Source organism: Coenobita brevimanus, chromosome 23 (assembly GCF_032717465.1).
Source record: "Coenobita brevimanus isolate Jiangsu-jjx chromosome 23, ASM3271746v2, whole genome shotgun sequence".
NCBI lineage: Eukaryota > Metazoa > Arthropoda > Malacostraca > Decapoda > Coenobitidae > Coenobita > Coenobita brevimanus.
Window position 1 is genome coordinate 36135324 of NC_136976.1, and position 26319 is coordinate 36161642.

At 42.0% G+C, this 26319-nt stretch overlaps 1 protein-coding gene across 1 annotated transcript in view; it reads right to left on the reverse strand.

Annotated features, from left to right (window-relative positions):
- Positions 1-26319, reverse strand: part of FBXO11 (F-box protein 11) — a 325851-nt gene that overhangs the window by 125254 nt on the left and 174278 nt on the right. The window contains exons 7-8 of the mRNA XM_080267229.1: positions 20352-20596; positions 18602-18905 (exon numbers count right to left, since the gene is read on the reverse strand). Of these exons, the coding sequence (XP_080123355.1) occupies positions 18602-18905; positions 20352-20596 (549 nt within the window). The remainder of the gene's footprint in view (positions 1-18601; positions 18906-20351; positions 20597-26319) is intronic.

The window sequence follows — 26319 nt, forward strand, 5'->3', positions numbered from 1 at the left end:
AATAATGGCAACTTTCATTTTCCCCTCGTTATCTTCACATTAATTTAACACTTATGGTATCATGAATGTATTTGTGCTTATTTTTTCCCCCCCAACTGAAAGTAAGATATACAGTGCTTGCAGCATTGTACAGTAGGCCTAACTCATTTACAAGTTGTTTCAAAGTTTACCAATTACAATAACAGCATATGGGGTAGGGAAGTTCAGACTCTAAAATGTGTGCTATTCAAATCCCTTCACTTCCCTGCCACAGTCTACTGTGGAATTTCTTTATTTCTGGTCTGTCCAGAAAGAAACCAAACTTTTTAGATAGCATACCAACTAGCAGCATAGCATTATCGCAAAGGGAGCACTGTGTAGCTATGTAGCAGTGACTTTGAGCTTTAGTCTAACACTAGGGACATCATGGAACATAACTTAGTCATCAAGGTATACACGCCTGAATGAACATGTTTAGTGCACTTGGCAAATATCCTTCTATCTATCGCCTGAAATCAACAACCTTTCAGGGTGGATCTCAAAGGGGGCGAATGGGTTAGGGGGGATGGCAGAGGCCAAATCCAGAGTAGGGCACCAGGGGGATGAAAATCGTCTCGTGCTTCGTCAAAAAGTCATGGAAAAACAGCAACATGTGAGCTGGTGCACTGTCATGGTGCAGCATCCAGGTTTTGGTTTTGTCCATATCTCAGGCCTCTTCTTTCACACTGCCTTCTTTGAACTCTTTACACTGTCCAAGTAAAACTCTTTACTGACTGTCTGACCATGCAGAATAAACTCAAGATAACAACGCCCTAAAAAAAAAAAAAAAAAAATAATCACATTCGAGCAACCCTGACTCCCCCCCTCCCCCCCCCGGTCAATGTGATGATGTTCCAACCCACTGTGACAACTGGCTTTTTATTTCGACACTGTAGCCGTACACCCGAGCTTCATCACCTGTTACACCATTCTCAGAAAGTTTCCATCAGTACCGAACAATCAAACAGTTCCTCATTGACTGCGACATGATTCTTTTTATGTTCATCTGTCAGCAGACGTGGCACAAATTTTGCGGCAACACGCTGAGTTTTCAGTTTTTCAGTTAAATCACGTGGCACAAACTTTTACAGAAGTTTAATTCTTCGGAAACTTCACAGACAGTCAGGTGACAACATCCATGGATCACAGCACGAACTTTCTCGACAAGATCGTCATCTGTTGATGCTGATGGCCATCCAGATTTGAGATCGTCTTTCGTGGATGCTTTTCCTGATCTGAACTGCTGGAAACACTTGTGACCTTGCATATGGCTCAAACAATCCTCCCCATAAGCCTGGTGCAACATCTGCAAAGTCTCCGTAAAAGTTTTAATCTAGCTGAAACAGAATTTCACGCATAACATACTGCTTATAAGGAGCCTTCATTGTTCAACTTGCAACAAATCATCAAGTGCACTAAACACAAGTTCATCCAAGCACGTGTACCTCAATTATTAAGTCATATGGCGTGATGTGGCAACTGGCAAGTGTTAGACTAAAGCTCCAAATCGCCACTACACAGCACTCCCATCATGATAATGCTACACTGGCTAGTTGATGTGATCTGAATAGTTTAGTTTTTGATACAAGATCATCATCATCATCATCATCATCATCATCCAGACCTCCTTTCCCACCCCAGGGCAGGGTGAGGAGTAGCAATGTTCAGACAGCCCAAATCTGCCCAATTCAATGGGCCATGCTTCCATTCACTCACCATTCAAGCCACCGGAATTTTGGCTCTATCTGATATGCCAAAAACTTTCACCACGTACTGTAGCTTCAAATAAATGTATCCGACAGAGTCAATCCAAATGTCGTCCCGTTAAAAAGGGGTGCCAAATCCCTGATCATGCGCTTCTCCTTACGATACTCATCCAGCCAGCTCAATCTCATGTCAGTTCCCTAGCTTCACCAACTTCCAAACATCTCTTCCTCACACACTCATCCATCATATCCCTCCACTTTCTCCGCGACCTACTTCAACTCCTCCCTCCTTCAAATTCTCTCAGATATACCTTTTTTACCACTCGATTGTTATCTATTCTCTCCACATTACAATACCATAAGAATAACCATCCATCTGTCCATCATCTAATCCTATGCCGCCCCATTTGGGGCGTAGAAGCCCGAGGCTGGGCAAGTTGGTCCTGACATTTAAGATAAGAGTGACCAGCCTCACTCATCCCTGAGGGCATTATGTGAGCAAAAACCCCAACCATCCCTTGGATATAAACCACCACTGGCTCAATCCAATTGGAGCACCTTAATTACCCACTAAACCACCAGGCGCCATAATTTGGTTAAATGGTTACCACCCAGCATACTAAATGGTTTCCTGGCATACAGGAAACCATTTGGCTCGCCACTCAGAGTCACCCATAGGCAGAAGGAAGAGGAATAAGTAAAGGAAAGAAAGACAGAAGAGGGAGTGCAAAGTCACCTATAGGCAGAAAGATGAAGAAAGAATGAAAGAAAGAAAGACAAAAGAAGGAAGGAAGGAAGAGAGGAAAGGGCAGACACCCAAAGCAGCGCTACATGGAGTGAGTGGATGGTGAGCACATAAGATTAACAGTGGTTAAAAAAAAAAAAATTTATCAAGATACAGTAAGCCTATTTCTAGATAATATCAGAAATCACTTGACTAAAGCTATGTATAATAAAACCTCAGGCAAAAACGGCCGTTATCTCTGTGACATCAACCATTCAGCTGTCTTGGTCTCTCACAGTTGACAGTGAGATCAGAGTTCCCTTGTCTGTCAGTCTATGCAGACAGATGGTTATAAAGACAGGTAGAATACACTGTAACACCAGTACTTCACCACCAACTTACACTGCCATATTCAGTACAGATACATATGCAATATGAGTACAGTACTGGACTCCTCATTCCCCCCCCAATTTTATATAAATTTTCCAAGAAATTTCATTAAATATCTAGCAAAATGCGAATATAATGATGAAATATAAACAGAAAACACTTTAAATGTAGTTGGAGCTTCTGGTAAAGTTGGCAATGTGAAGGTGGATGGCATAGTTGGTGAATGGGGTGTGCCTGCCGAGATAGATGAGAATGGGAGTGCGTTAGTGGACATTTGTGCTGGGAGGGGGTTGGTGACAGCCAATACCCTCTTCAGGCATAAAATGATCCACAGGTATACATGGCGAGTGATGAGAAGGGTGGGTGGTGAACTGAATGACAGGAAGGCAATGATTGATTATGTGTGTGTAGATGAAAGGATGCGAAGATGTGTAAAGGATGCAAGAGTGTATAGAGGTTGGGGGAGTGGACTTTCTGACCACTACTTGGTGGTGGCCAGAATTAGGATGCAAGTGAGATGGAGGAATAGAAGAAGGGAAAGACAAGAGGAAGGAGTAGTTGCAAGGAGAGTGGAAAGGTTACAAGAGGATGAGAAAAAGGCAGAGTATAAGAGAGAAGTGGAGGAACGATTGAGCAAATATGAATTGGAGCAGATGGGAGACGTGGAAGGTGTGTGTAAGATATTTACAGAAGAAATATGTGCAGCATGTGATGTGGTGTGTGGAAGGAAGAGAAGGCGGAGGGGGGTGCAAGGAACAGCGTGGTGGACTGAAGAGGTGAAACAGGCTGTGGCACAAAAGAAGAAAGCATACAATGAATGGGTGAGAAATAGGGGCGTGGAAGAAGTTGAGAGGCGGAAGAGAGAGTTATATGTGGAAAGGAAGAGAGAGGTGAAAAGATTAGTAAGAGAGAGTAAGAAGAGAGTGGATGAGGAATTTGGAAGGAATTTGAGTGTAAAGTGGAGGGACTGTAAGAAAATGTTCTGGAGAGAAGTGAAAAGAGTAAGAAAGGGTGGAAGTGAAGTTAGCAGGGGAGTGAAAGATAAAAATGGTAGATTACTAGTGGAGAAGGGAGAAAAAGTGAGCAGATGGAGAGAACACTTTAAGGAATTGTTGAACATAGAGGATGGAAGTAATGCGAGTATAAGTGGCTGGGGAATGGCTGGGAGAAGGAGGGAGGTGAGAAGACAGGAAGAAATCAGAAGGATAGAAGTTGTGGAAGCAATGAAGAAAGTTAAATCGGGGAAAGCCCCAGGAATTGATGGAGTGTGTGGTGAAATGCTGAAGCATGGGGGAGAGATAGTAGTAGAATGGATGTGGAAGATGTGCAGATTGGCCTGGGAGGAAGGTAGAGTCCCGGAGGATTGGAAGTCAGGTATAATTATTCCCTTGTACAAAGGAAAACGGGAAAAAGAAGTGTGTGGTAATCATAGGGGCATTTGTCTTCTTAGTATAATAGGAAAAGTGTATGGTAGGATACTTATAGACAGAGTTAGAGAAAGAACAGAGAAATTAGTTGGAGAAGAACAGGGAGGCTTTAGGAAGGGAAGAGGTTGTGTAGATCAGATATTCATTCTCAGATCTTTAGTGGAAAAGTTTCTAGAGAAGGGAAAGAAGTTGTATGCGGCTTTCATGGATTTGGAGAAAGCATATGACAGGGTGGATAGACAAGGATTGTGGAAAGTGTTAAGAATATATGGAGTAGATGGGAAGTTGTTGAATGCTGTGAAGAGTATGTACGATGGTGCGAAGGCTGCAGTGCGTGTGGATGGTGAACTAAGTGAATTTTTCTCTTTGAAAGTTGGTTTGAAACAGGGATGTGTCATGTCTCCATGGTTGTTCAATCTGTACATGGATGGGGTAATAAAAGACGTACAAAGTTGGGTAGTGGATGTTGGAGTGGCCCTGGTGAGAGAGGATAGTGTTTGGAAACTCCCTGTACTGTTGTTTGCAGATGATACTGTGTTGTTGAGTGAAGACGAAGGGGAGCTGCAAGGCTTGGTGGATGAGTTTGAGAGTGTGTGTAAGAAACGGAACCTAAAGGTGAATGTAGGGAAGAGTAAAGTGATGGTCTTTGAGAGAGGTGAAGTTAGTGAATGTACAGCGAGGTTAGATGGTGAGGAATTGGAAAATGTGAGTACGTTTATGTATTTGGGTAGTGTGATGAGTAAGGATGGAGGTTTGGAGGGTGAAGTGCTTGAAAGGGTACAGCGTGGAAGAAAGGTTGCTGGTTCCTTGAAAGCAGTGATAAGAAACAGGGAAGTGAGCATGGAAGTGAAAAAGTTACTACATGACAGTATTGTGATACCAACTCTAACGTATGGAAGTGAAGCTTGGACATTGTTGGAAGGACACAAGTCAAGAGTGAGAGCAGTGGAAATGAGTTATTTAACAGAAGCCTGTGGAGTCACGTGGAGAGACAGGCTGATGAATGAGGATATAAAGGAGCGTTGTGGTGTGGATGTGGATGTGATAGGAAGCGTTGTGAGGAACACACTGAGGTGGTTTGGCCATGTGGAGAGGATGGAGGGTGAAAGACTGACGAAGAGAGTGTATGTGAGTGAGGTGGAGGGGGGAAGAGGGAGGGGGAGGCCGAGGATGAGATGGAGGGATGGGGTGGAGAGGTATATGAGAGAGGGGGGTGTGAGTTGGGAGCAGGGCAGTGAAATGGCGGGGGACAGGGCGACTTGGAGGCGATTTGTTTGTGGCCACCCCAAACGGGATTGAGGTGTCTGGCAATAGATAGATAGATAGATGTAAAAAAAAAAAAAAAAAAAAAGACAAATGAGAAATTATCAGAGATAAGTTTTCACAATGGACAGGAATAATAATCGGTGTGCCACAGGGAAGGATTTTGACACCCAGTATGTTCCAAATTAACCCGTACCATCCTGGGCATTTATGCAAGTTTACACCCACCCAATCCTGGACCAAAAACGGAAAAAAATTATATTGCATAAAATAATCCAAAATGACACATAAATCAAGGAAATGCCAAAAAAAAGTACTCCTTACAGGAGAAACAAGACCAGGATGGCCATCCGTCGTGTTTTTAGCCCAGTTTCCCAAGCCGTGAGGAATATTTTCCCACCCAGCTGGGCGAGAACTGGGGAGGAGAAAGGGGGATTCCCCTTTCTCAGTGTCCTCCACTGGCTCATATTCTTTCCCAGAATAGTTACCCAGGTCTTTCTCTTCTGAAGAATCACTAAATGAAGGGACAGAAGGGTCCATATGACAATTTCAACAGCCTCCTCCAGCCCAATGAGGCGGAAAAATGGCGTGATTTAGTGACATCCTGACACTTTGACAGACAGTGGCACACTGATGTTACCCACCCACACAGAACCAAACTCAGTACTAGAACTGCTTGCACTCAGTGTTGCCAATACATTAAGCTACTCCTTAGCAAAAAATAAACTAGATTAAGGCAGTTTGAGATGTGCTACAGAGCTCAAATTTAGCTGTCGGCACCATCACGTGACTGGGATTAATCAAGACATTTTGTACTGTCGGCACCATGTCGACAGCGGGATTGTACGAGTTAATGTAAATAATATGGGTAATAATGGAGTACCAGGTGAGAATGATAATGGTAAGTGACTGAAGAGCATGTGTCGGGAAAGGAGGTTGTGCATTTCTAATTCTTATTTCAAACACAATGATGCACATAAATATACAAGGTATGGAGGGAAAGGAGATCATGTTGAAAGGGGCCTGACTGTTTACATCTTCGTAGAGAAACTGACACTGGGAAGTGTTGCTGATACCAGGGCAGTGAGAGGATGATGTGAAGGTTTGTCAGATCATATGACTGTGGTATGCAAGATCAAGCCGAGAGGAGTGAGGTGGAACAAAAGAGAGAGAGAGAGACTGAAAGTCAAGAAGCTGAGGATCAAAGAAATGGCAGATGAATACAAGGCCAGAGTAGGGGAGGAGTTAGAATCAGTGAAGTGATATGAAATGGATCTGGACAGCTTGTGAAATGCATAATAAGGATTGGTTAGATTGGAATGCTAAAGAGGTGTGTGGTGTGACAAGAGAAACAACAAAGAAGAAAAGTACGGCATGTTGGGATGAAGAGATTAAGAGAGCAGTGGAGGAAAAGAGGAAGAAGTGGCTAGAGTGGATACAGGACAGAGGTACAGTTGAAATAAAAACTGAATATAGTGTGAGCAAGAAGCACATAAAGAGACTAGTGAAGAGGGAAAAGGAGGAGGTAAATGATGATCTTGGAAGAAAAATGAAAGCAAATTGCTCCAAAAACATAAAGCTATTCTGGAAAGAGGTGTGGAAATGTAAATGGGACAGTGGAATGAAATGTGAAAGTGTGATGGATGCAAGGAGCTGATTAATAACCCATGGGGATGAAGTAAAGACCAGATGGAAAAATATTTTGAAACTCTCATGAGTGGGAATGAAGAGCAAAGCGACTGTTAACGTGACTGGTTTTGGGGGTGTACTGAGAAAGAATGCCGAGCCAGGAAACGTGACACTCGCATATTTTCTGAAACAAATAAAGGAACATATCTTACTGAGTGGAGAGGATGGAGGGTCAAAGACTGACGAAGAGAGTGTATGTGAGTGAGGTGGAGGGGGAAAGAGGGAGGGGGAGGCCGAGGATGAGATGGAGAGATGGGGTGGAGAGGTATATGAGAGAGGGGGGTGTGAGTTGGGAGCAGGGCAGTGAAATGGCGGGGGACAGGGTGACTTGGAGGCGATTTGTTTGTGGCCACCCCAAACGGGATTGAGGCGTCTGGCAATAGATAGATAGATAGATCTTATTGAGTTTGGTTGTGTTGTTTTGCAATCATTTTAAAGAGTATTTGTCTCTATATACTGTACTAATAAATCTTAATTATACTTCAATGGAAGTTAACATTATTTTCCTAATCACTGTAAAATGAAATCGGGCAGTTCATGAACAGTGTTATGAAGACGGTGTGGTGCTAAGATACTTTTGTAAAAACAAAAAGGGGCTGTTATATTCTTTTTTTTTATTATTATTTTACTGTTCTTTTATATAAAAATAAAGACGCCAATGGCTGATGAGCAGTACTGAATGGAGATTCGGAAAGGTGAGTGATATTTGAGTGATAAAACTCATATCAATGATGCAATATTTTCTACAGTGTTGGTCAAGACAAATTATTTTTTTTCTTTTTTTTAGAACTGCCCTTCCACAATAGGGGTGCATTTTTCACAATGTAACATCTTCGATGCTGCAAAACACGGTACCTTATTCATTCATTCATCATCCAATCCTACGTTGCCCCATTAGGGCTGTAGGAGCCCGGGGCTAGGCAACTCAGTCCTGACATTTAATATGAGATTGACCAGCCTCACTCACCCCTAAGTGGCATTATGTGGGCAATAAACTCCAACCACCCCTTGGATGTAAACCTTCACCAGCTCAATCCGATTGGAGCTCCGTAATTACCGACTAATCCACCAGGCGCCAAAATTTGGTTATATGGTTACCACCCAGCATAGTAAATGGTTTCTTTGTGTACAGGAAACCATTCTTACTTAATAACATATCACCATTTTACCAAGATGATGAGAGTACATGCATCAAACCAATAAATTCTTTGTTGTTACAGCTTTACCTCTTTATTGCCCAATCAGGAGCACAGAGACCCAGGGTCAGGCTACTCAATCCAGACATTACCACAAGAATGACCTGCCACTCCCCTGAGTGGCATATGTGACCAATCAACATGGATTTAAACCATTTATGAGCCACATCCAGTGAACATGTCTAGAGAGCATAACTGACACATTATTATGAAAATAATAAACAGCGTCACCTCAAGTAATTCATGTTCCAACATTATGCAAGCCCTGAGTCCCACTATACCTATATATATATATTTTCCTCCTTTCTGAATCTGCATGGTGTCTATACTACATACCAGTAACTTATATCCCTTCTTACACAAGCCACTGCATCTGAAGGCACAGTAGCTTGGTACTAGTTACAGAGAAAACCACTATCTGGCAATTTATTACAGTATTTGGTATCTGATTTTCTTATTGCATTTTTCATTTCTGGTAACTGATTTTGGTACTGCATTTTTAATTTCTTTATGACAGTGTGAAATATTCTGCTTCCTTATTCTCACCCACTAGTGCAGACAGCTTGTCAAATTTACATAGAATACTATAATAAGTCATTCATTTCATCATCTTACTTCATGTACCACAATATGAGGTGCTATCCAAAAGTTTTGAGATAATTTTAAACTCACCCAAACTCCTATTGGCCACCATGACCTCTAAGTAGTTCCCTTGTGCATTAATACAACAGTCCCAGCGCCTCCTACATGATTGGAAGGCTCCCTGGAAGTCCTTGTGTTTTAACCCATCTGCATTTCTGCCTCAATGTCCTCAATTGTGTCAAAGTGACGCCCTTTCAGTTTGATTTTCATGTTGGGGGCAAACAAAAATATCACAAGGGGCTAAATCTCATGAATAAGGACGTTGGAGGACAATAGCCATGTTGTTCTTGGCCAAAAACTGTTGAGTGTGGAGTAAAAAGTAAGCTGGAGCATTGTCATGGTGAAGCAACCAATGCAGTGCATAACCCAGTTCCTCAGTCATGATCCTCTGACTAGTCTCGTAACCAATCCCAACTTTCTTACACATATCGTGAATGGTCTGACGTAGATCATCCTGGATCAGCTGCAAAATTTTTGCAACATTTTCAGGATCTGTGCTGGTCGAGGGCCTTCCTGTGCAGTCGTCGTCCTCAAATGATGTTTCACTCACCTTGAACCTCATATGCCATCGGAATACCTTTGCCTGACTAAAAGATTGATCACCAAACCCTTGCTGAATCATTTCCAGGGTTTATGTTGCACTTTTCCTGAGTTTTGCACAGAATTCAATGCACACTCGCTGTTCTATGTTATAATTAACTTCGTAAATTACCATATATCATGTGCGCAACAAACAAACAAATATGCGTAACACCAACACACATCTGCTCAGCCTTGTGGCTTTCGATACAGGGATTAGCACCTGGCACCGGGCCGTGGTAAAAGAAGTGAATTTAGCATTACAGCATCAGTCTCAAAACTTGTGGATGGCAAGTTGTACAATATATAAGTAGGAGGTGGAATCATCATCCACTCGCTTGTTGTAGTACTGTGTACTTCTTCCTTAGGTGACTCTACACTGAGTGACAAGCTTCAGTGTTTCCTGTAACCCAGGAAACCATTTACTCTACAATGCTAGGTGGTAACCATATATATACTCAAATAATAGAGTGAAGTGAAGCCTACCATGGTACCTCTTTTGACTGGGAGGTGACACACAAATGTAGTGTTCATCCAGGAGCCAAACCTCCACATGTTTCCCCTTACTTCACTGTGGTGAGGCACTGTCCATCACAAGGCAACATTGGTTCACTGTATGGGATGGTCCTGTGGGGTCAGTTGCTTGCCTGAAGTTGATGGGTCTACTCAACCAGACAAACCACAGTTGCTGTACTACTACTACTACACAGCATCAGCTGTAGTATGTGGTTTAAACTTCTTGATCTAACACTATACAGAAACCACAATCTGGCAGACCATTCCATCATGATACTGATGGTACTTCTACTGAATCCTAATTTCTCCCAGAAGTTCCAGCAATTCCACTCGGAAAATCAAACCTCATGTACTAGCCCAAAAGGTCTAATACCTGGTATGACTCTCCTGCCTATTCCTTTTTCACATCCTCTTTTGTCTTTTTTCAAAGGCAGCCTGGGTATGAGAAAATCATGTCAGAAACAAAAGATTTGTATTGTGTGAGTGTTTCACCAACATAGGAGTATCATCAGATGCAAAGTACCTTTTAGAAGGAATTTCTTATATCCTGTGGCATGTCTTCCACAACCTGTGCTTCCTTACAACACAAAGTGCTTGTTTATGCTTGACAAGTGCTTATACATGTGGCAAAGGAACCTGCATGACATTCTGGCTAGTTATCAAGAACATGCTGCTGCAGCCAAAAACAAAGTGCCTTTAATTCATCACAACAACTATGTGGGAGCACCCAAAATATTAAAGCTTGTTTCAATTGTAAGTAGAAACAACAATTTACTAGTGTATGGATTTATGTTAATGTACTTTTAAAATACCGTAAATGTTTATACAAAAATCTATGAAGTGAAAAGGGTAATTTTCAACAAAGTTTAATCACAATGGAGATAACATTGTTTACATGATGCCAAAGGGCTAAAAGTGGGGAGATTCATATCAAAGTGCCTGGCTAATGTTCTCATTTAACATCAAGGTGGTTTTCAATTCTTCCGGAGCAATTAGGTACAGCAATAAGAAATGGATGAGTATGAGATACTTAGTTTTATGGGCATTAACCATTTACTATGCTGGGTGGTAACCATATAACCAAATTATGGCACCTGGTAGTTTAGTGGGTAATTATGGCATTCCAATTGAATTGAACCTGTGCAGGTTTCCACATTCAAGGGGTGGTTGGGGTTTATTGCTCACGTACTGCCACTCAGAGATGAATGAGGCTGGTCACTCTCATCTTAAATGTCAGGCCCAACTGGCCTAGCCCCGGGCTCCTACGCTCCTCATAGGGCAACACAAGATTAGATGATGATGATGATGATGATGATGTTGACAATCTTCGTGCCCGCTAGAGGAGGATTTGTTTTGAAAGTTGAAACCTGTCATTATTTCTCAATCTTTTATCCACATATGAGCTTTATATTTCTTTTCTCTCAATCCTAGCTCTCACTAACTCAAGTGCTACATAGCGGATGCTTCTTTACTAAGGTACACATTTACCTGCTATGGCTGTGCCAGCATGGACATTGCAATCTTTGGGCCTGCTAGAGGAGCATTTGCTTTGAAACCTGCCATTATTTCTCAATCTTTTACCCATATATGAGGTTTATATTTCTTTTCTCTCAATCCTTACTCTTGCTACCTCAAGTGCTACATAGTGGATTCACACTCAATGTAGGGATGCATGGTCTCTACACTGAGTGACATGCCAAATGATTTCCTGTACCAGGTAACCATTTACTACGCTAGGTGGTAACCACATACACTAACAGGGATTTTTGGCCGGGTTTTGTCCCCCAGATTCCCTATCTAATATCACTTGATCATGGCAAACGTTTTGAAGGGCCTCAGAGGGCCGAATACCGGTACCTGCCCAGGGCCGCAACCAAATGGGCAGATTCACATGGCCATGTGGAATGTGAGAGGTGTTAATGAGGAGAGCAAGAGGGTGAAAATGGTGAATGTGATTAAGAGTGCAAGATATGCCATGATGGCACTGAGTGAAACAAAGATGAAATGGTGTTAAGTGGAGAAGTGGGAGAGTGTAAAGTGCGTAAGATCAGGCATGAATGGGCGAGGAAGATGCAAGGAAGGTGTTGCTTTGTTGATGAATGAAGTGTGGCAGAGTGGAATGAGATAATACAAACGTGTCAGCTATAGATGTCTGTATGTCAAGTTCATGTTTGTTCAAGGTTGTAAAGGTGAAAGTGGCAGTCATTGTGGCACATGCACCGTGTGACAACAGGAGTGAGAGAGAAAAAGACAGGTTTAGGGATAAGCTGCGTGAGGCAGTGGGAGAAATGCCCATGAACTACAAAGTAATCGTAATGGTCAATATGACTGGAGGAGTGGGAACTGGCCCTGAGGATGACATAGTGGGTTGTAATAGAGTACCAGGAGAAAATGATAATGGGAAGAGACTAAATGATAAACGTCAGGAAAGTAGGTTGTGCATTTGTAACTCGTATTTCAAACACAAAGATGCACATAAATATACACGGCATAGAGGAAACGGGAATCATGTTGAAAGGAGCCTGACTGATTACGTGCTTGTAGAGAGGTCAATGCTGGGAATGGTTGCTGAAACGTGGGTCGTGAGAGGATGATGTAGAGGTTTGTCAGAACATATGACTGTGGTATGCAAGAACAACCTGAGAGAAGTGAGGTGGACCAGGAGAGAGAGGAGCAGTCAGGAAGAAAGACTGAAAGCCAAGGAGCTGAGGATCAAAGAAATTGCAGATGAATACAGGACCAAAGTAGAGGAGGACTCAGAATCAGTGAACTGGAATGAAATGGATCTGGACAGTATGTGGAATGCATGTAGGGACTGCTTAGTTAGGAATGCTAAAGCAGTGTGTGGTGTGGCAGGAGTAACACGAAAGAAGAAAGGTATGGCATGGTAGGATGAAGAGGTTAAGAGAGCAGTGGAGGAAAAGAGGAAGAAGTGGCTGAAGTGGTTACCAGACGGGGGCTCAATTGAAAAAAAAACTGAATATACTAAGGACATGAAACACATAAAGAGACTTCCATCCATCATCATCCAATCCTATGTTGCCCAATGAGGAGCGTACGAGCCCGAGGCTAGGCAAGTTGGTCCTGACATTTAAGATGAGAATGTAAAGAGTTTGTGAAAAAAAAAAAAAAAAAGGAGGTAAATAATGATCTAGGAAGAAAAATGAGTGCAAATTACTCTGAAAATAGGAAGTTACTCTGGAAAGTGGTACTGAAATGTAAAAGTGACAGGGGAATGAAATGTGTAAGCGTGAAGGATTAAGTGGTAGATTATTAACCCATGGGGATGAAGTAAGGACCAGATGGAAAGAATATTTTGAAAGCTTGATGAATGGGAAGAGACAGCAGAGCTGCTGTAAACATGATTGGTTTTCAGGGTGTGCAGAGAAGGAATGCAGTGTCAGGAAATGTGCCACTCGCACAGGTAAAGAATGCTGTGATGTGGAGGAAAAATGGGACAGCAGCTGGGGTTGATGAGGTGTATGTAGAGATGACTAAGTATAGTGGAGATAGCAGAATGAAGTGCTTGTTGGGGATATGTAAGAAGGCATGGATGAGTGAAACTGCCAGCAGAGTGGAAAAAGGCTGTGATTGTACCCCTTACAAAAATAAAGGTCAGCAAAGTGAGTGCAAGAATTATTGCGGCATAAGTTTACTGAGTGCTTTAGGGAAGGCATAAGGAAGAATTATTACAGAGAAAGTAAGATTGAAATAAGACATCCTAGTGAGTGATGAACAGGGTGGCTTTAGGAGTGACAAGACGTGTGGATCAATTATCTGCAGTAAGACAGCTAATGAAGAAGACTTGTGAGGAGGACTATAAGGTGTTTAAGGCATTCATGGATCTAGAAAAAGCATATAACAAAGTAGACAGAGAAGGATTGTGGAAGGTTTTTTGCATGTACAATGTACAGTATATGGTAAGCTGCTAGGTGCCGTCAAGAGTTATGATGGTAGTGAGGCATGTGTAAGGGTAAATGGGCATCTAAGTACAGTAAATGGTTCACGATCAGCGTGGGCACGCGACAAGGTTGTTTGATGTCCCCATGGCTGTTCAATATACACTGTATAAGGATGGGGTGATGAGAGAAGACATGGGTTGTGAAGAGAGGGATGGCACTGGTAATGAATGGTGATGGATGGAATATCTCATTATCTGTTGTATGCTGATGATGCAGTACTACTTGCAAATACCAGACATTAACCAAGTGCAGAATTTTGCTGATGTCTGTGTGTCATACTTTGAGAGTAAATGCAGAAAAGAGTGATGTGATGGTTATCGGGAGAGAAGGTGACTCCCAGTGTGATGTTACAGTGAATGGAGAAAGAATATACTAGGTGAGAGAGTTCATATACTTGCATACAGCAATAGAAAAGACTACACAATGTGCAAAAGAAGTGGAAAGTAGCAACACAAGGAAGGAAAGTACAGGCAAACCCCGACTTACAATACTCCTAGATGCGATACCCTCGAATAGTGATGGGGGTAGAGATACCAACCCACCCCGCCTGTCGTAGACCTACCCCTGGTTCTGTGATGGGCTATGATTTTTTTTTGCCAATTCTGATGATATTTTGGATTTAAATGTTGTGTTTAGGTTGACTTTTTAGATTTAGTTTAATGTGTTTCAGATACAGGTGAAGTGGACACTGTCATCTGGGGGCATGGATTCTTGCCCATCAGACAAGGTACAAAACAGTGTGGACAACTAGGTGACTCAACAAAGAATACTTCATGTTTGACCACTGAACATCTAAGCGATCATGGAATACATAATAATAATTTTAAATATATATTAACAATTATGAAAGCCTTAGAGAGAAAATATTTCATGCACTGATGAAAACTGTGACATCAATAAATCATGTGCTTATGTTCGGGTTGTTCAAAGGAAAAAGCTATGAAAATACAAAGGAATTTCTAAATAAATGTTGAAAAATAAAAGAGAAGAAAATAAAGGAACTCAGCAACCAGAACAGTAACAAAAACAACATAAAGAGGGGTCGCTGAAAAGGCAATCCCGATTGCATTCCCCTTCAAGAGAATTCCCCATCAAAACATCAACAATCTTCCGTCACAACAATTTGAACCTTGGACGATTCTGCATCATTCATACATTATTATTATGCATAAATGAAGTTTATTTCACTGTCCTGGGACCGTCTGATGGTGGGATTGTATACAATGATGTTGCTTCTTCTCTACCAAGTTTGAATACGAGTTGGAGATCGCATTCTCCAGTGCCCCTGACTTGGTACAAACAAGATGGGCACCAGTTTTAAATGCAAGTTAGCTTCTTTTACAGCTGTTAGGTCATTTAGACTGGCTTTAAACTTTTCTGGGGGTTCATTTGGAAGGGTTTAGGATTTGGTTGGGGGGGTGGGGGGAACCCAAGGCTCAAAAATGCATCCCTATACTTTACATGTTAAATCTACCCCGATATACAATACCCTGCTAGTGATGTTTTTTTATTTAACCAGTGGCACTCTTAAATCAGGGTATGCCTGTAGCTGGTGCTATGAGGGCCTTGGTAAAAAACAGAGGCTTCAGTATTGCAGCTGCACAAGGCTTACGTGAAGGAGTGTTAGTGCCAACTTTAACCCCTACACCGCGGGCATGTTTACCGATGTTTTGCGTGTGCCGCGGGGTTATTCGGGCTCCGACAGACTCTCAAAAAATATTTGCCAAAAATCAGTTATTAGTCCTAGAATATTAAAATTATATATGCTTATGGCACATACCTTCAGCTTTCTCCTGGAATGTTTGTTGAGCCTTCGTCAGTTACCGTAGGACTTGTGGAGACCTCTGAAGTTGGGTAACGAAGTCTTCACTTTACAGTTCCCGACAACCCGTAATATGATTACCACAGCCAGATATAAACACCATAAATACTACTCTATGATTTTCAAGTAGTTTGGGATCCATACTCCAAAAAAAAAAACACTGTGAAAGCAATGAAAATTATGAGCGCGTCTGACCGCCGCACTTCCGCTAGTTCGCTCTTGGTACTCTGTCATTTATTATTCATAAAACCCCTCACACTTTATATTTCTATAACTACATAACACTTATATATATCTAAAGTCTTTATCCATAAGTTTCCTTCAGTAGTATTAGTTTATTGCCACTGTAGGGATTCAATTTCTTTCAGTAAAATACGTAGCATTCACTTTCTCGTCCTGTATACTGGCATTGAGAGTGAATGTCACTTTCATCTTCACTCTCATAACTCATAGTATTCAGACATGCTATAGTGAAACTTTCACTTTCATTACTCCTAGGGTATATACTCGTATTCTTATACTACTACTCATTTACATTTCTATTTACGTTCTCTATTTTATTTACGTTATTTACATTTCTATTTTATTTACACTGTGTTATGCACTGTCACTTGAAGTAACTTATAAAACTATTTTCCATTGTTCACGTATATTTACATTCATTACTTTCACTTGCTGTTTACACATTATTTACACATTATTTACAATTCCACTTGCACTGTTTTACTCAATAGAAAGATCGTAGTCACTCTTTTATCAATTGTCAGCCCTTTACCTCTTTCCACACGAGGTTTAGTAGGGGGTAAAGGTCACAGGGCCCTTGCATGGGGGTGAAAAAAGGCCCTGAAGTCAGCAAGAGGATGAGCCGTACCTCCTCTTCGGAATCTGAGAGAGAACTGCTAGGAGGGCCGGCCCGGGTTGAGAGGCCTACTTGAGGGTTATTCAGCACTACCAACGTAGCTCTTGAAACAACTAAGTGTAGCACTGATATGATTGGCAGGAAATCTAGACAATACATTATAAATTTGGTAGTTCCAGGTGAATGTAAATATCACTTAGGTTTCTCCCTTCCCTCCTTACATGTATATTTATTACGAAAATAGATTAGAGGCCTACTTAGGAGATATATAATCAGAGCTACCAATGTTAAATCTTGAAACAGCTTTGTGTAGCACTGATATGATTGGCAGGAAATCTAGACAATACATTATAAATTAGGTAGTTCCAGGTGAATGTAAATATCACTTAGGCTTCTCCCTTCCCTCCTTACATGTATATTTATTACAAAAATAGATTATACGGCATATTTCAAGGGGAAAAAAACAGCGAAAATTAGCGAACGAGTGCACGTGAGGTGTTGTCAGGTGATAATTAGCCAATTCCAGGTGTATGGCACTCTCACTTACCTTATTTCTTTCTTGTATATATTATTTGGTATGAGAATACGACATAGGGCTTATTTCAATGGATGAAATCAGTGAAAAATTCCAGAGAAGATTTACTTAGCGTAGCATGGCCTGGCAGGCGAGAGGATAGGGTAATGAAGGGGGGGTAGGGAGGGGAGTCAAGAACGGGGAGAAATGGCTAAATTGTCAACAATGGATGGGAGTACAGATGAGATTAGGAGTGCTGACTAGTGTTGGACATCGGCAGTACTGATAGATGATACAAGCCCCCACTTGGAAGCCCGGGTGAATTCAAAATAACACAGAATCACAAAAGCGACGCCCCGCGGTATGATCCCTTGCTCCCAAGCGTCACGAAAGTGACGCCCCGCGGTTAAGGGGTTAACATCTGGATGTAAGACTATGATGTGGCATGACAATGAAAAATCAAGAGTGAGAGCAGTGGAGATGGGATTGCTGAGGAATGTATGTAGAGTCCAGACAATGGACAGGATATGAAATGATGTGATTCGTGAAAGATGTGTAGTGAGGAAGTCTGTGGACACCAGAATCATAGAGAGTGTATTGAGATGGTATGGTCATGTGAAGAGAATGGATAACGAAAGAGTGGTGAACAAGGTATATCTGAGCGAATCTGAAAGAAGGAGGAAACGAGGTAGGCCAAGCAGAAGGTGGAGGGATATGGTGGATGAGTGTGAAGATGAGAGGTATGAACTCGGTGAGGCTTGGGGACTGACAAGAAATCGAGCTGGCCGGATGAATATTGTGAGAAGTGCATGATCAGGGATTTGGCACCCCTTTTTAATGTGACAGCATCAAGAGTGACTCTATAGGATACATTTATGTGAAACTACAGACTGTGGTGAAAGTTTTTGGCGTATCAGAGAGCCAGGATTCCGGAGGCATGAATGATGAATGAATGGAAGCGTGGCCCGTTGGATTGGGTAAACTTGGGCTGTCTGGACATTGCTACTCCTCATCCTGCCCTAGGGAGGTCCAGATGATGATGATGATGATGTATTTACCTGCTATGGCTCTGCCAGCATAAATTCAAAACACATGGGGGGGGGGGAGATGCCAATCCAGTATTAACCCGATTTGTGATGTTGAGATGAGGATAAAGTTACCAAAATCCAGTACTGTACATTACATACATTAACACCTGTTACATCACATAAAATTATTCAATCCAGGAAAGCCTGCAAGAACAAACTTACAAAAAAGATTTCCAACTTACATAGATTTATAAAGGTGTACTTACCATATATATTATTGTGTTCTATTAGCCCTCGACCATCTCCAAATATGTAGACACCACCTTGCAGACCATTGTAGATTTCATTTCGTCTAATAGTTGGGTTGCTGTTAGAAGTAATCCAAACACCTGCATACTTGTTTGAATGGATCTTATTTTCAATGAACTGACCCATTCCTTGTTCATGTACATATATTCCACCTGTCTGTCCATTATGAATTTCACAACGCACAACTGTTGGGTTAGCTTGTGCCTTAACCTCAAACCCAGCTATGCGATTATTATGTATGTCATTCGCTTCAAAGTACCCCTGCAAAAAAAAAAAAAAAATTTTATTAAATGAATGAATAAAATGATATTGCAGCATATAGTTTACCATATACTGTACAACAACCCCTCCTCATGCATGGAAAAAGTGTTAATCCAGGGTTCTGCACAAATGAAAATCTACAACCCATTATAAAAAGCTAAAGTTAACCACCCCTAAGTCCTAATTTCAACTTGCCAACTAAAAGCCCTCTATGGCCCCAACCTAATTAAAGATATGTTTCCTAAGGACAAAGATTATTGTATACAGGCATAGCAGACATACGACAATGACATTCAAGAGGCTTAAAGGAATATAAATTTGAGAAACAACACATCATGATAGACCCCAACACGCCAACTAAAATAACCCTATAACCCCAACTTGCGTCTAAGTATGCTTCTTAATGGCAGAGCCTACTGTACAGAGGTAGAGCAAACATTAAGACAGTGACAACAATGAGGCATACATGAATAAAAGAGGGATATACTAACCACATGGGCAATTTTTACCATCAGGGACCCTCTCCAACTGTGGGATCAAACACCATGGTGCACCTAGCATGCCTTTTTTGTGCATACGATATTCCTGTCCCCACCCCCCCCCATCACACAGAGAATCCACTCATTGGAGGTTTGTGCAAGTGAAGGGTCACTTTATTTATACATGGAGAGTTAATGCATGACTGGAAAATAGTCAACATGCCTTAATTACTGACGGGGTGGCGGCAAACAAATCGGCTCCATGTCATTTTGTTCTCTGTCATCAGGCTGTCCTCTCCAAATCACATCCCTCTTGTATACTGCTCCACCTCATCCCTCCATTTCACTCTTGGTCTCCCCCTTCTCCTCTACCTCAATCAACTTTCTGGGTCAATCTCTCATTCTCCATTCTCTCCACATGACCAAGTCATCTCATGGTACAAGTACCTGTATTTCTCCTAAGGAATTCCAGCACACCCTCAACAAAACCACAATGCTCCTTCACTTCCCCATATGTCTGTCTAAGTCTCCACAGAATAGCACATCATCCTCTCAACTCAGAGCACCTCTTCCCACTAACAGAATCCAGGTTTCATTTTCACACATTAAAGTGGGGATGCAATACAGTATTGTCAAGCACCAAGTTTTTACTATATAAACCTACATAGGCTCAATCCGACTGGAGCACCTTAATTACTCACTAAACCAACAGGCGCCATAATTTGGTTATATGGTAACAACCCAGTGTAGTAACTGGTTTCCATGTGTACAGGAAACCATTTGGCTTGTCACTCAGTGCAGAGTCACCCACAGGCAAAAGGAAGAGGAAAGAGTGAAGGAAAGAAAGACAGAAGAGGCAGGAAGGAAAAGAGGAAAGGGCAGACACCCAAAGCAGCACTACATCGAGTGAGTGTATGTTGGGCACCCCCACCTACCACCAAGTGCCCACCTCAGAATACAAACTTACCAATCCACCATCAAAGCAGAATATGCCAACATCTTTCCCATGGTGGATGTGGTTTCGCCGCATGACTGGATTGGCATAATTCTTCACCCATATTCCAGCCAGAGCATTGCGACTGATCTCGTTATCTTCATAATGCCCTTGGGCCCGGTCAGTGATGATTAGGCCAACATTCTCGCAGTCACTTATTTCACAGTGCCGTATAACTGGTTCTGCTCCTGGTCCACTTACACTTACTGCTGCTCCCACTATGAAAGGACAGAAATACTAATCAGTGAAAAGCAAAATGTATATACAAAAAATAATAATGATAACCATGTTTCATCTTTCAGAATTCTCACATGGTCTGAAGTTTAATCTAACACCAATAATTGCTAATTACTTCCCACAAGTTGCTGGAAACCATTAGGAAAAATTATTGATGTGTATGAAGACTTGTGTGAAGTTCAACTCTGCTTATCCGCTGCCTAAGTTCCTTCTGAAAGTGTTGATTATGTGGTCTGTTACCATGATTATGAACAGGATGCACCAACATCATTATGCCCCGCCTCCTACAAGACCAGTCTCCTACTGAATGTGTGCTCATCCAACAGACATGTAGGGACACAACACTAAATGTACAAATGTAACTCCAAATTTTCAGTTCTTATTTGGATATAAACACTATCGATGGGACAAAGTTATTGAAGGATACTGGCAATGCCCTGCTAATGGCATATAAAGAATACATGGAAAAAACAGGCCATATGAGAAAAGGGATATCTCAGAGCAAAAAATTCTGGTTCGTATCACCCTCCTCTGCTGAGAAAAGCCCACTCTTCTACATATTATTTATAACTGATCTATCAGATTTACAGCAACACAAATTACAGCATGCTAAAGCTAGTTGCTGGAGTGGAAATGAATCTTTGATTGTAGTCAGGTTCAGCATGGTCACGTACCAGACAATTTGACTATCCAAGCTATAACAAACGGAATCTACATGATTTTACAGCAGTTATGTTCTGTATGCTACATTTTTATTTGCTGATGAAAATTTGACCGATTAATAACAACAATAACAGTTTATATTAGAATGTAGCAAAGGAAAGATTTAGGAAGTGGTGATATGGAATGGGATACAAGGGCTCAAGAATACATGCAGATTAAATAAAAATGATGATACCAAGGGCAGGTGGCAGTACTGTCATAGCAGGAGTATGGCCATGTGCACATGAGCATAATTTGCAATAGGGGTGTGGCAAATGACTCCACTTTGTGTAATGTTTCTGATATGTGAGTATGTTAAGAGATACAGTGGTATTAAGAGGGTGGCTGCAAAATGATGCTGATTTTGGGTGTGTGGTGCATAAAGAAGTGCAAACAGAAGGTGAGAGGCAGTAAAGGATTATAGTAATCTTGCTGGAGAGTCTCCTGAGTGTGTGGAGGAGTTTTATTATTTGGGCAACATATATGCTGGTGACAGCAAGAGTAAGGAGTGGTTGGAAAAAGTTTAGGGAGCTCTTCCCTCCATTAAACATGAAGAGGGCTCTCCCTCTGTGCTAAGGTATCCAGTATGCAGCATATGTTAGGAGCATAATGCTGTACAGTAGTGAGACTTGGGCTGTGAAGCAGGATATTCATAGACTCGGATGAAGAGAAATAAGAATGATCAGATGAATGTGTAGTGCATCTTTGAATGACAGGCCAGGGAGGAAGTACAAAAGAGTCAAGAGGAACAATGGGATTTGAATGTATTTGTGATGTGATGAGTCGGGTAGACTGAGATGGTTTGGGTATGTGGCAGGGTTGGAAAAAAAAAAATAATAATAATAATAACCAACCCACTGTGTTTTTCTGCTTTTTGTGGGGTTTATTGTTATTCCTCATATTTATAAGTAAATTAGTTAAAACAGGGAATTACAAGGTAATTTATAAAAGGTTTGGAGTGTTATCTGGAGAACAGACTTTTTTTAGACATGTTGATACAAGTTGGTCCTGTTGGACCAAGCCTCTGATATCCTGTACTGTATATGTTGATATAGGAAATGGACTGGTGAGACTTGACTACTGCTGAGAGTACTCAGTGTCTGGGTCTCAGTTTCTGCACAGTAGTGAGAGGACCACAGCAACAAAATGCCTGCTGGTAGTGGCAGAAAAAAGCAAACTGAGTGGGATGAAGTTGATGTTTTAGAAAATAATGAACAGAAAGCTGCCTGCAAATACTGCATCCAAATACCTGCACTGTAATAAGTGCTAAATTGGAAAGAGAACCCATATCCAAAAGTACCCCAAGAAGAATGCTCCTTAAAGGGAAAAGACAGGTAAGCAACGTATTTAGAAATAATAAACACAATACTGTTAGATCTGGAGCATTAGTATGATTATAGGAAAATTTCTGTATTGTCTGCATGTATGACTAGGACTGCAGAGAGAGGGGGCATATGTATGTTCCCAGGGTTCCATATTCCCCAGCTTTACATCCCAACTAACCTAACCTATCTTTACCTAACCAAACTACTGTACCTAATCTAACCTTGGGAATGCAGAACCCTGGGAGAATTGGGATGACCCCGAGAAGAGAGAGAGAGAGAGAGAGAGAGAGAGAGAGAGTGTGAGAGTTAACAGTAAATTTTCAAAAAAGAAACATAGTGATGAATACATGCTTGAAGATTATCTCTCAGCTCAAATTATTGTTTGTTTGTTAAATATTTCAACCTTTCCATCTGAATATGCTTGGAATAATGTCAATGTCAAATTCACTGTTATTCACAACAATTTTGCTTCATATGCATAGTTAATGTACCAATACCATAAGGCTGTATTGTTCCAGGAACAAGTGAAGAGGTGAGTAAGGGACTTGACTTACCAATATTTACTAACACTAACAATGGAGGAGGATCTGAAAATCAGGATGACCTTGAATCTGAGGCATCAGACAACTACATTTAATGCAAAAATTGTGAAAAAAAAAAAAATAATAAATAAATAAATATATATATATTTTTTTGAGGGGGGGGGGGGGGGTTAATGCCAACCCTGGTATGTGGTGAGGAGGGAGAATGACAACTGGGTGCAGAGGGTGAAAGGCATGAATGCTGAGGGTGAAGTTGTGAGAAGTGGTGGTGGTGGTGGGGGGGGGGTTGACTTGGGCAAGGTCGCAGTGTGTGACCTCAGCGATGAAAAAATGAATACTGTATAGAGGCTGCTAGAGATTAAGTAGCATGGAGAGCCACAATTAAGTGGTAAAGACTAATGCATGCAATCACGTTGTAGTCTGGGTGGGGGGGGGGGCTTCGCATTATTGCTAAACACAGCCACTCCATTTCGTTCCATTAATTCTTAGTAACCAAGCTACCATGTCTAGTTTGGTTTGCTGTTGTCTGATAATGTCACATCCATCTGATATACAGCTAAACATTACTCTTACAGTGGTAACACTCATGATCAATGACAGACAATCATCTACTTTTGCCCTTTCTGCTTACCATTTCCAGATCTTACCGCCCCAATAAAATCTCTGGCGAGATCAGAACAGGCTGATGACAATAACAGAGACTCAGAAAGATGTCTTAGTCAGGCACACTGAATTCACCTAAAGGTGAATGTAGGGAAGAGTAAAGTGATGGTCTTTGAGAGAGGTGAAGTTAGTGAATGTACAGCGAGGTTGGATGGTGAGGAATTGGAAAATGTGAGTACGTTTAAGTATTTGGGTAGTGTGATGAGTAAGGATGGAGGTTTGGAGGGTGAAGTGCTTGAAAGGGTACAGCGTGGAAGAAAGGTTGCTGGTTCCTTGAAAGCAGTGATAAGAAACAGGGAAGTGAGCATGGAAGTGAAAAAGTTACTACATGACAGTATTGTGATACCAACTCTAACGTACGGAAGTGAAGCTTGGACATTGTTGGAAGGACACAAGTCAAGAGTGAGAGCAGTGGAAATGAGTTATTTAAGCGGAGCCTGTGGAGTCACGTGGAGAGACAGGCTGACGAATGAAGATATAAAGGAGTGTTGTGGTGTTGATGTGTATGTGATAGGAAGCGTTATGAGGAACACACTGAGGTGGTTTGGCCATGTGAAGAGGATGGAGGGTGAAAGACTGACGAAGAGAGTGTATGTGAGTGAGGTGGAGGGGGGAAGAGGGAGGGGGAAGCCGAGGATGAGATGGAGGGATGGGGTGGAGAGGTATATGAGAGAGGGGGGTGTGAGTTGGGAGCAGGGCAGTGAAATGGCGGTGGACAGGGCGACTTGGAGGCGATTTGTTTGTGGCCACCCCAAACGGGATTGAGGCGTCTGGCAATAGATAGATAGATAGATAGACACTGAATTACCAGACACCTGTTGCTTAAATGCTGTTATAAATGGCCCTTTGCCTTTGATTGATGCTGCTACTGTGAGTGAGACAATAGGCAGGATGCAGGTGGGGAAGGCAGCAGGTGTGTCTGGGGTGACTGCTGAAATGTTGAAGGTCTAACGAGATATTGATGTAAGGTTAGTCACTGACCTGATAAATATGATTATATATGAGTGTGTTGTCCCATATGATTGGCTGAAGAGTGTAATTGTAAATATGTACAAAGGGAAGGGCAATGACCTGGACAGAGGAAATTACAAAGGTATAAAGATTTTAGATCAGACAATGAAGGTAATGGAGAGAATTCTAGAAGGTATGATTGGAGAAAGAGTGAATATTGATGTGATGCAGTTTGAGTTTATGCCAGGCAGGGGGTCCACTGATACCATATTCATTGTTCAACAGCTTCAGGAAAAATATATTGGAAAGAAAAGGGATCTGTATTTTGTTTTTGTTGATTTGGAAAAGGCCTTTGACTGAGCCCCTAGAGAGGCAGTGAAGTGGGCCAGGAGAAAGCTTGGGTTGGAGGAGTGGCTGGTTAGGGTAAATGGCGATGTATGTGGGTGCTCGCACTCAGGTAAGAGTGAACGGAGAGTTGAGTGATGAGATTTCCGTGAATGTTGGTGTGCATCATGAGTCAGTTTTGAGTCCCATGTTGTTTCTCATGGTACTTGAAGCCCTCTCACGTGACTTCAGAAATGGACACCTGTGGGAGATGTTGTATGCTGATGATTTGGGGTTGACTGCAGAGAATGAAAGGGAGGCAGAGAAAAGATTTAGGAAGTAGAGAGATGGTATGGGGCACAAGGGCTTTAAGGGTAAATGCAGATAAAACAAAAGTGATGATATCTGGGACTGGTGGCAGTACAGTCAAAGAAGAGGAAGAGTGGCCATGTGCAATTTGCCACAAGGGCGTGGGAAGTAATTCCATCTTGTGCAGTGTTTGTGATAAATGGGTGCACAAGAGATGTAGTGGTATCAGAGGCTGACTGTGAGATAATGCTGATTTTATGTGCATGGTGTGTCAGGGAGAGCAGGTAGAGACTGTCAGGCATGAAAGGATTGAACTTGCTGGTGAGTCCCTTGAGTTTGTGGAAGAGTTTTGCTGTTTGGGAGACATGTTATGTGCTGCAGGTGGGACTGGAGCTAGCTCTGTGGCTAAGGTGAGAAGTGGTTGGAAGAAGTCCAGGGAGTTGTTGCCTCTCCTCACATTGTGAGGACTCTCCCTACATGCTATGGGGTCTTTGTATGAAGCATGTTTTAGGAGTGTAGTACTGGGCAGTAGACCTGGGCAGTAAAGGAAGAGGATATTCGCAGGCTCAGATGTACAGAAATGACAATGATTAGGTGGATGTGCAGCGCATCCCTGCGTGCAAGGCCTGGGGCAGCTGGGTTTATGATGGAAGAGTTGAGAGGTAGGATGGGACTGGAGTGTATTGGTGATGCGATGAGGAGGTAGGTTGAGATGGTTTGGGTATGTGGAGAAGATGGGGAATGATAATTGCATGCAGAAGGTGAGAAGTGTTAATATTGGGGGTGGGGTTGTGAGGGGTAGACCGCGAAAAATGTGGGGTGAGGTCATTAAGTGTGACCTCCAGGGTTAAGGGCCTGAACAGGGAGTCTGCCATAGATCGAGCTGCA